General features: G+C 42.0%; 1 protein-coding gene across 1 annotated transcript; it reads left to right on the top strand.

Moving 5' to 3' along the window:
* The first annotated feature begins 1,140 nt into the window (after positions 1-1,140).
* erap1b (endoplasmic reticulum aminopeptidase 1b) lies at positions 1,141-10,283 on the top strand. The gene is made up of 19 exons (XM_053420950.1): positions 1,141-1,522; positions 2,129-2,649; positions 2,974-3,112; positions 3,217-3,351; positions 3,500-3,620; positions 4,025-4,179; positions 4,433-4,546; positions 4,878-5,009; positions 5,219-5,350; positions 5,600-5,683; positions 5,789-5,946; positions 6,120-6,199; positions 6,285-6,468; positions 6,700-6,856; positions 6,946-7,130; positions 7,241-7,402; positions 7,494-7,634; positions 8,304-8,385; positions 8,608-10,283. The coding sequence occupies exons 2-19, from the start codon at positions 2,159-2,161 to the stop codon at positions 8,776-8,778; spliced, it is 2,823 nt and encodes a 940-aa protein (XP_053276925.1). The 5' UTR covers positions 1,141-1,522; positions 2,129-2,158; the 3' UTR covers positions 8,779-10,283.
* The last annotated feature ends 891 nt before the right edge of the window (positions 10,284-11,174 follow it).

Genomic DNA, 11,174 nt, shown 5'->3' with positions numbered 1-11,174 from the left:
TTTGGTTAAAATCTTAAATCTTGTCTGGTTTCTGAAGTGCAGAAGTAACTGTGAGCAAAGGATTCATAACAAGATGTAAGATTTTATAAAAGATGATTGGTTTTTATTGGATATATGGCTTAAAAAACATTTTACAAATTGTATTTTCAAATTTGCATAACATTGAACAAGTAAACATTTGAATATGAAATCGGTGTGGCCAACCAAAACCACTAAGTCCAAACAATATTCTATGAACAATAAAAAAGCTTTTAGTGCAACAATAAAATCACCACATTTCCTGGCCAGAAGGCAACGTGAGTGAGTTTTATGAACTCAGACAATTCAAGTTACTCAAGGTAGAATTGAACTATTTCACTAGAAATTCACTGGAAAAAATCAAAACTAATATTTTCTAACATGTGTGAATAAACAAGGAAATCAACTCTAAATTTGGTTTCACTTCAGACTCAACCCTGAACATCATGAAATGTTCAGCTGTTTTATTATATTTATGAAGCAAAATTGTTAAACTCATGACCATGTATTTAATTGCATAAAGAACTTTTACAAGACATTCTTTGCTTTGTGAAATCAGTTGTAAAATTAGCAGTGAAACATTTCAGTTGACGACATGATAGTTAATGTAAAACAATCTTTATGGTGAGTTATGTTGCTGTACGTTCAATTGATTATTATTATTTTTTTAAACATTGCAAGTTTGAGTGTTTAATTTTAAACCCTGAGTGATTTGTGATGATATATGAAAACAAACAAACAGTATTTGTGAAGGAATCTTTACATTTATACTTTACAGATTTGTAGTTAATCAGTAGCAGGCTCTGACTATACTTTGTGTACATGTTTATTTAATAGTTAATTTAATAAAGTCTCTTTTGGAAGTTAAAAAACTTAAAAAACTTAAAAACTTAAAAAACTTTGATTCACAGAGAAGTTAACAGGAATAGAAATGGTACCCTCTGGTGGTGAAAGGTACCACTGCAGGTTCAGTGTGTATTGAGGTAGGAGAAGACTCGCCCCCTAACCTGCATCTGATTGGTTTAGGTTCAGACAGGACGACTTGTGATTTGTTAGCATTAAGGGGGCGTGTGAGAGTAAGCCAATCAGAGGCAATGTATAGGCGGGTCTTAGCAACAACACGGAAGTTCCTGTAAACACGACTTTTCTCTTCTGCCTCTTTCCGACGTTTCTCTTCGTTCTGGCTCAGTTTTATAAACATCACGAACTCATTCATTAACTCTTCATCTACATTTAAAGGTCGAGGATTAAATTAGATTTTTAAAAAGTGCATGTGAAAGTACAGGACCTGAGTTTCCTGTAAAATCTGCAGGAAATGTAAATACAGACATTCTTATTATTTGTAATTCACATTTTTAAGATCACAAGAATCTAAGATTTAAACTGAATTAAACACAGTGGAGGAGGGATCATGTTTTTTTTATCCCCCACAATGCAATAGTGTCAATCTCTTTCACTTTCACGTTTGGATTATTTGAACGTGAACTTCGAGCAGGAAACGAAGGTGAGTGGAAAACCTCATGAAATAAGATCATTGTTATGATTGTTTACGATCTAAACGTCGAATCAGTTCATCCTGTCAGATTCTGTTTAATGTTATTTACTACGAGGCTTTATTCAGATCATGAATAAATCGAAACTAGTGTGAGAACGAAAGTGTTGTGTTTCCCGGATCATGTGCCATGTGTTTGTGCTTTGTCATTGTCTAGTTGTGTTGAAGTAAGACGGTGCAATCAAACTATATCAATAATACAACTTTCATCTATAGCAATATATCAAATTCTATATATTTATTACAAATTTAAGTAAGGAGCTATAGCACATATACGACCCACCTCAGATCTGTTAAATGTTAATAATGTGATGTTTAACTTGATTATTATCAATCTCGACTGATTATCTTCACAGATTGATTAAAGTATTGAGCTATTGATTGATTATTTTGGAAGAATTAGGAAGAAATCAAGATCGGTAACAAATACAGTTAAGAGATGTGATGCTCTCTCAAAGTTATGATGTTGCAATTATACAATTGAATAAAAAAAAAACACTACGATGACATTTAATTCCTGAACATGATTATGCATTTGTCTGAAATTGGATTTTACAGGTGAGAGGAGTCTCTACTCTCAGTGTCACCATGTCATTGGCTCCTCTCCTGCTGCTGCTGTTCCTTCCTTTCCCTCCCTCATCCGGAGCACAGCTGCCCAATCAGGGCCAAGCCAAAGACCCCCCCATCGCCACCAACGGCCAGCCGTTCCCGTGGGACCGCATGAGACTTCCCAAAACCATCTTCCCGCTCCACTATGACCTCACCATCCACCCCAACCTGACCACCCTGGACTTCACCGGCCTCGTTCGCATCGAGCTGGACGTGCTGGAGGACACCAGCATGATCGTCCTCCATGCCAAGCAGATGCAGATATCTCACGTGCTGCTCCTGGCGCCTGAAGGCGTGAGGCCTCTCCAGGTGCTGGAGTATCCACACTTCCATCAGCTCGCCCTGCAGTCGGATTCCGTGCTGACCAAAGGAAGGAGGTACGAGGTGCAGCTGAGGTTTGCTGCCAACTTGTCTGACAGCTTCCACGGCTTCTACAAGAGCAGCTACCGCACCAGCAGCGGGGAAGTCCGGTAAGAGCCTGAGATTTGTTCTTGAGGTGCAGTGTGTACGGAGCGTTTAACCATCATGTAATCATCACCACATTGATTTTGCTACATTGGCTTAAATACTGTTGATTGATATCTTGTGTAAAAAGGTTTAACAGGGTACAAAATAATAAAAACATGCAAAAACTACAGAACAGTGGAAGGAAGGACAGAAAAGAAATGTGCAGCAAATATGTCAAATATAAATTGATGTTCAAAATGCTACGTATAGAAACTGGAGCTATCCTTCCGCCTCATTACAGAATGTATTATTTCACATAATGTCACTTTATTTATTTATGTTATTAGGGTTATGGCGTCCACACAGTTTGAAGCAACGTTTGCTCGTGGAGCTTTCCCCTGTTTTGATGAACCTGCTTTCAAAGCCAACTTCACCATACGGATCATACGAGAGCCGCGGCACATAACCATCTCCAACATGCCTCAGGTACACATGAGCACATGAACACGAAACTCACAACTCTGTAATGAACACACCGACCTCTCCTTCCTTTTCTCCATTTCTCTAAACCACACATTTTTGTTTCTCAGGTTAAAACAGTGGAGTTGCCGGGCGGTTTGCTGGAGGATCACTTCGACACCTCAGTCAGGATGAGCACGTACCTGTTGGCCTACATCGTGTCTGACTTCCTGTCTGTGAGCAGGACCACGCAGCACGGCGTCAAGGTGAGGACGACAACGAACACTGGCCAAACAATCGTTTCTTTGAATTCCATTTACTGTCCTTTGGAGAGAAATCTTGAACATTATATGCAACATACATTTGAATTGGTCAGTCCACTTGTCCACTTCCTGTTATTTTATGTTATATCAGATTTCAGTCTACGCTGTCGCTGAGAAGATTGACCAGACGGCCTTCGCTCTGGAAGCTGCTGTCAAGCTGCTGGACTTCTACGATGACTACTTTGATATTCCTTACCCGCTTCCCAAACAGGGTCTGTAGGAAATCTTCTATTATACCTGAATATCAGTAGATATGCTTTTTATCTTGTTGATTTCAAACTTGCGATTGGGATGTAACTGTCAGAAGGCCTTATACATATTCTTATAAAATCCTTCTGCTCAGTCACGGATCACTTTGACTTAACCGCTTACATATTTCAACGTTTACTGGTTTCACTTTTCTGTGGTTGGGTCTAACTTGGATCAAACAAAAAAACTGTAGGAAAGTTAGCTTACCTTAGATTTAATTTGGAAAAATGTAATCAGCATGTGTTGAAAATATTGAGTATGAATGTCTGTTTCACAGGAGATTTTAATACACTTGTGTAATAGTCATAGCAGCAGTTGAATACACAACATTTCCCTGTGTTTATGTGTGTGTTGCTGTTCTCTGCAGACCTGGCTGCTATCCCCGACTTCCAGTCCGGTGCGATGGAGAACTGGGGGCTGACGACCTACAGAGAGGCCGGCCTCCTCTTCGACGCCGACAGGTCTTCAGCTTCAGACAAACTGGCCATCACCAAGGTCATCGCCCATGAGCTCGCACACCAGGTACGTGGTGTGTGTCTGTCCCGTGCTTCATCCGTCAGCTTCAGTTAGAAAATGAAGAGTAAAAGATGCAGTTTGTCCCAGTTTAACTCTCAAAGTTGCTGAATTTGGGAAATAATGAATAATCGTTTTTCTTCTAATGTTTTAATGATCGGTGGTATCTACAGAGCAACTCAGCTCTGAACTTTATTAAACTTCTGTTCATTTGAATCATGTCCTGGGGTTTAAGCTGTTCTCTCTCTTCCACGTTCTCCAGTGGTTCGGGAACCTGGTGACGATGGAGTGGTGGAACGACCTGTGGCTCAACGAGGGTTTCGCCAAATTCATGGAGTTTATCTCTCTGGACGTCACGTACCCAGAGCTGCAAGTGGTGAGAGTGGAGCGCAGGGAACTGACACGTATCTGACTCAGAACACACGAATGAGCAGCTATCACTTCATCTAATTTGCTTTTGGAGTTCTCTCTTAAGTTAAATTTAGAACTATTGAGATATTTTTAATGGTATAACAGGAAAGATAATAACTCTTATGTCAATAAACAGCTTTTTGTTAGATATGACCCCAAAGATTCCATTCAAAATGACCTCAGACCTCAGTATGTGTTGATTATTTTGTCCCTGTGTTTTAGTAAAAGGTCTGACCTGAACATTCTTTTCTCCCCCCCGGCATTCTCTCATCCCTCCTCCCTTCTTTCTCTCCCAGGATGACTTTTTCCTGGGGAAATGTTTTGAGGCCATGGAGGTTGATTCCCTCAGCTCCTCTCACCCAGTCTCCACCCCCGTGGAGAACCCCATGCAGATCCAGGAGATGTTCGACGACGTGTCGTATGACAAGGTCAGCTTTTTGAAATGTGCTGTTACTGAGGCAAGGGGTAGAAAATAGACTTGAGATTTGAGGGAGCCATTTCCCCTGAATTTGCATAAATCCTCAAAACGGCAGGAGAAATTCAACATTCAAATTCAGGCACAAACATTATTGAAGTAATTAATGAAACAACTGGATGTGTTTTGTCATTCAGCATTCATATTTCTTTTTTCTTTTAGGGAGCATGTATTCTGAATATGCTGCGGGACTTCCTGACTCCAGAGGCCTTTGAGATCGGCATCATCAAATACCTGAAGCGCTTCAGCTACCAAAACACTGTCAACAGCCACCTGTGGGAGAGCCTCACTAATGTGAGTGCTGGGTGTGTGGGTGAAGTGGAAGAGGGATAAACAGCATTTACATTTGAGTTTGAAAATAATGAATTCCCTGACACACAGTGCTTGTCTGCTTTTAAATACTTAAATTATAATACCACTTCATTTTCACTGATCTGGCCATTCAGAGTTATTCATGTAATGTAACAGAATATGTATGATTGTGCTGAATGTGTCTGTTACTATCATGTTTCCCTGCTGAAGTTCTGTGCCTCTCCTCAACAGGTCTGCAGCTCAGATGATTTGGACGAAGGTCGAATGAAACACCAAGAGTTCTGCTCCAAACGCAAAGTCCAGTCTGGAGCCACCGTACGTTCTCATGCTCTACAGCGACCAGGCTGAACAAAGAAAACTTCCTCACTGTTCACAATGTGAAATTATTTATTGTGTATCTATTTGTGTGTGTTGTTGCAGAAGTGGTACTCCGGTGATGAGCTGGACGTCAGGGCCATCATGGACACCTGGACATTGCAGGAGGGCTTCCCGCTGGTCACCGTGGAGGTCAGAGGTCGCGAGGTCAGGCTCAGTCAGGAGCGCTACCTGAAGACAGACGACCCCTCCCTCACTGAAGGGTAAATATTAAAGCCCCTGAAACCTTTCTAAAATAATTTTATACCATAAAACACATCCTATGACATCAGATTACTGTAAAAATGACAAAACATGTAAAAAAAAAGGCTAATCTAGAGTTTTGTAAACAGCTCCTTCTCAACTCATTTTATTTTGTTTTGTTGTGTGTTGGTAGATTCCTGTGGCAGATTCCACTCACCTATGTGACCAGCGCCTCCAACACCGTCCACCGCTTCCTGCTGAAAACCAAGACTGGTGAGTAAAACACCCAAACTCAATGTTCCTTCCACAAGTCCTCTTTGCTCCAGAGCTGTTCTTCACGCCGTGCTCCTCCATGCAGACGTCCTGTACCTGCCGCAGGAGGTGGACTGGGTGAAGTTCAACGTGGACATGTGTGGCTACTACATGGTGCACTATGCAGGCGAGGGCTGGAACTCCATCATCAAAGTGCTGCAGCACAACCACACGGCACTGACCAGCAACGACCGAGCCAGCCTCATCCAAAACGTCTTCCAGCTGGTCAGGTCGGTTGTTACACATCCACTAAACAGATCCCACATCAGTTAGTCTGAGTGAAGCCATTTGAATTCCTATACATATTGTTTTGGCCGAATATTAACCGGTGATTGTAGTTTGTACATTTTTTAAATCAGTGGTTGACCATTTGTTTTCCTTTTCATATCCAAATTGAAAGTAATTGAATGTGAAATCCAAGCTGAAGCCTGGTGTTGGTTTGAAGCCTGATTGTGTTGCAGTGTGGGGAAGGTGAGGCTGGACACGGCTCTGGAGCTCTCTCTCTACCTGTCCAGAGAGACGGAGATCATGGCTGTGACTCAGGGCTTCGGAGAGCTGGTACCTCTCTACAAGCTGATGGAGAAGAGAGACATGCCGGCTCTGGAGAACCAGATGAAGGTCAGTGAAGGCAGCACATCAAAGTCCTCCATATTGTCTTAAAGGTGAATGTGAATCCCAGTAGAGGAGCTGATTGTCGTTGTCCTCAGAGCTACATTGTGGATCTGTTCCGGGGCCTGATTGATCGTCAGGTGTGGACCGACTCTGGATCAGTGTCGGAGCGAGTGCTCAAGAGTTACCTGCTGCTGTTCGCCTGTTTCAGGAACTACGCCCCCTGTTTGACCAAAGCCACGCAGCTCTTCAACGAGTGGAAGGAATCTGACGGCAACATGAGGTCAGGGGTCCTACACAGCAAAAACTGACTGTAGGACAACATGTACAAGAGTTTGCATGTAAAGATTTTCACCTGCTGGTTTCTGAAGGAGAAGTGGTCTCTGTTTTTAGTCTCCCAGTCGACGTCACCATGGCTGTGTTTGTGATTGGAGCTCGCACGCCGGAGGGGTGGGACTTCCTGTTCGAGAAATACCGCCATTCCATGCAAATGTCTGTCAAGAGCCGCATGAAAATGGCCATGGCTGTCACTCCGCTGCAGGACAAGCTCCAGTGGTGCGTACTTCATGTGGAATTGGAAAAGATCGGTAACATATCAGTCACCTCTCCGGGCCGCTCCCCTTTACCTTTCTCTCTGTGTCTGCAGGATGATGGAGCAGAGCCTCCACGGGGAAGTGATGAAGACTCAGGACCTCCCAGACGTGGTCGTCTCCGTCAGCAAGAACCCCCGCGGCTACAAACTGGCCTGGGACTTCTTCAGAGCCAACTGGGCCAACTTCATCAAGAAGTCAGTCGGCCATTCGCACATTTCTGTCCCTCTCAAAGCTTAACTATGTATAATTTAAACTTAAAAATGCACCCGTTGCTTTGACCTACATTACTAAATGGGTTTGCATTTTATTCATGGGCTGTGTCATTGATCCGGTCGGACTCCATCCAGCAGCTCACACTAACAGGGAGGAAACATAGACTCTTTATAAAAATGGACCCAGACTCTGGGTGAAGAGATGAAGCCAAGGCAGAAGTGCCAGAGACATGTCTTATCTCAAATGTCCAACAGATGGCGACCCCACAGGTTAAAGTTTGCTTCTGTCGAGGTCCATAAGAAAATCACTTCTCGCTTCTCACTTGATTTTTATGGTCTCAGTCTCTAGTTTCAAGTCTTCTTCAACCCAGCATGTTGTCCATTTTGGAAATGATGCTCCCATTTAGAGTCAAAGAGACGATAAAGCAGTGAATCCATTTAGTTAGGCTCCACCCCCGTCCTTCCAAACATGGTTACTTCTGGTAGGAGAAACTCAAAAGTAATTCAGAAACTTTGCTAGAGTATTCACAATGAAAACTCTCCTAGAAAGAATTTACTCATAGCCAGGTCAAATTCTTACTTCTTCACAAAACCGATTTGAGTCTTCTGAACTTTGAATTGTGATTCACTGTGTTTGCTTCGATGACACAGGTTTGACCTCGGCTCCAACTCAGTCTCATACATGGTGAAGGGTGTGACCAACCAGTATTCTACCAGGGAGATGCTACATGAGGTAAGAGAAAGAAGTACAGCTTTAACAGTTCTTTGCACTTTGAACCACATCATTTCTTTGTGTCTTCCATCTGGCACTCTATATAAATGTTATTTACCATATTTAGTTTTTTGTCTCTTGTCGTCACAGCTTGTTGTTCACTTTTAATTCTTGTCCCGGGGATGAATGTGTATTTCTGGTCTAGTGTGCATGTTAATTCTTTCCTCCTCTGCATGTGCTCAGGTACGAAGCTTCTTTGGCTCCCTGACCGAGGAGACGGGCTCTGAGATGAGATGCATCCAGCAGAGCTACGAGAGCATCGAGGACAACATCCGCTGGATGGACACCAACCTTCCTCTGCTGAAGGCCTGGCTCGACCGACGCAGCCCCAGGATATCTCATGAGGATTTATAGCTCCAGGAGAAGCAAAAAGTCTGACGTCATTGACTTTAATGATGGTAGATTGAAAAACATAACAAAAAGAAATTTCATGCTTTTGAATCTGTTTTATTTGACACTCCAAAACCAGCTGACCCAGACTTTTTGTACACCTCTGTAAAACTATAGCCTAGATAAATACTGTGAATACTTTCCTCATTAGCCTTAAGCAGATTTCAAATTCTCAATATAAATCATATTTACAGAGCAAGAAGAGAAAGTCCAATACGAAGCGCTCAGGTGAAAACGACCCCTGGGGACTTTTCTCCTCTGGTTTCTGTGACTCAAAAAAGTCCTCAAACAAATCAAGAGATGAAACCTGAGTAGAGAATTCACTTTTCAGAGATGGGATAGTGAGATGAGCTGTGTCAAGGCTGGTTCAAGCACCAGAGGGAGGGGGTGTCAGCGTTTGTGTTTCACTGAAGAAGTAAGAGAAGCCCAATACATGACAGGTCTGAGGAAGTAGCATCCTCTTTTGAGGAACTATCTGGGTTTCATTGTTGTTTTTTTTCGCTGTGTGTTCGCATTGATTTTATTAAAACTTGTTAGAAAGGTGAGGAATGGGCCAACGAAGAACTCAGTAACTTTTGTTGCAGATCCAGGATTTCTTATCCACTTTCTTTAACATTGTGATTTAGGGTTATGACCTTGGTAGAGGGACTTTGCCCCTCAAGTGCCCTTTGAGTTGGAGTTTTATTTCTCAATTTGTTTCTCTGCAACGGATGTAACACCTGAAGTCTTCTTTTCAGAGATGGCTGCGTGTATCTGTGTCTGTCTGGGACTTAGTGTGTGTTTGTGCAGGTGTGTGTGTGTGTTTTGTGGATTAAATGTGAGGTGTGTGTGGGAGCTTTTAACTTTTAATTCAAAGATAATTGCATTGCAGCTGGTTGGAAGTCTAAGTTTTTGTGTTGTTGATGTTCATTAACGCTGCAGACGACAACGGAGACTTTGTGCAGTTGGTGAATGATACACAAACGAAGTGCACTGCGCTGCATCTGATATTAGATTTTTCTCAAATATCTTGGTACAAATCTTTACTTCATGTAAAAACCCAACAAAACCAAAATAAGACTGGACATTCGCTCTAGAGAAAGAAGCCAAAGAAAAGAGGCCTGCTGACCTCCAGCATTCAGAATGTGGGAATATCCACAACATCGGAATGAAGTCGAGAGAAGAAATAATTTATCCTATTGCACTTTTTATGTTGTTCTAGTGCCTTTGAATAACCTTTTTTTTTTATGTCTTAAACTTAAACTTACTGCTGTAATAAGACAAACTTCAAAAAATGTTCAGATTTATTTAAATTCATCTGTTGTGACAAACGAAAATGCACTATTGGGAACGTGTCGTTACATAAAGAGACTTCATTTTGTTTGATTCAGTATGAATATGATTTTTTTCGCGCCTCTGTAAAATGGCTGAGGATTCAGAGCAACTCGATTGGTTGAATTTGGACCAATAAAGTTTTAAATTCCCCTTGATTTCTTTTTGTCTTCTATTATTGTGTCACGAGTTTATCCCTGGAGTTTTTATGGATGTGACCTTTGGACCCTATCTTGTATCTGATCCACAGATCATACGCTTCGAACTAGTAAAACTTACCTTTCCAGATTCACGGGGTAATTTCCTACTTATGGGTTCGCCTGCGTTTCCATTGAGTCACACAAACCAGTACTTGGTGTTTAAACAGAAATTCCACATGAGGATCAATTCACTCGTCAAAAGGCAGAGAGCGAGCTGGCCTGTGACACCGGTTGCATAACGTCCCTGATGCTCTGGATGGGGAAATAACCTCTGATGATGTCACACTGATAGTTGAACTACACATTTGTTTCCTAGTTAGACATTACTGAGGTTCTGCTATCGAGTTGAACTATGGGAAACCTAGCACCCAGTGCTTTTCCACCTGGACCAGTACGAGGGTATAGCACTTGTCATATCTCACCCGTGCCTCTCGTTCTAGCCTCGTTCATAATATCAGAGCCCCTGTGACAAACTAATAAATTAAATTTGTTTTTTAATCTTTTTCATTAATCTGAATGTAAAAATTGGTTTTAGTGTCTTTGGTGACCTGCCTGTCAGCGGAGAGGCACCTGTGACTTTAAATCATCTGATGCCGCCATAAATTTCTCTGATGGACCTTTGGCTCAAACTAATATCACACACTGTCCAACTGATAAAACACACACCTGTACATGTGCGTGAGCCTTTATTCAAACACATCACATTTGTGTAGAAGATGAGAACAAACATAAACACATGCTGCTGACATGAGACCACAACAATACCTTCATTTCTAAAGGAGTTCCATGGGATGAGATATATTGTGAGCTTTGCACTCGCTTCAGTGCACGGACACACACTCATTCACA

The sequence above is a fragment of the Pleuronectes platessa genome, chromosome 4, assembly GCF_947347685.1.
Source record: "Pleuronectes platessa chromosome 4, fPlePla1.1, whole genome shotgun sequence".
NCBI classification, from domain to species: Eukaryota; Metazoa; Chordata; class Actinopteri; order Pleuronectiformes; family Pleuronectidae; genus Pleuronectes; species Pleuronectes platessa.
The sequence above is the reverse complement of the archived record's forward strand: the minus strand, read 5'-3'. Positions and strand labels throughout refer to the sequence as shown.

What these genes read in the sequence shown, in the direction of transcription:
- erap1b (XM_053420950.1), top strand. Translation starts at nt 2,159, where the DNA reads ATGTCATTGGCTCCTCTCCTGCTGCTGCTGTTCCTTCCTTTCCCTCCC. An exon ending in CCACGCAGCACGGCGTCAAG is followed by an intron (nt 3,352 to 3,499) that starts GTGAGGACGACA and finishes ATGTTATATCAG; the next exon opens with ATTTCAGTCTACGCTGTCGC. An exon ending in TTACCCGCTTCCCAAACAGG is followed by an intron (nt 3,621 to 4,024) that starts GTCTGTAGGAAA and finishes TGTTCTCTGCAG; the next exon opens with ACCTGGCTGCTATCCCCGAC.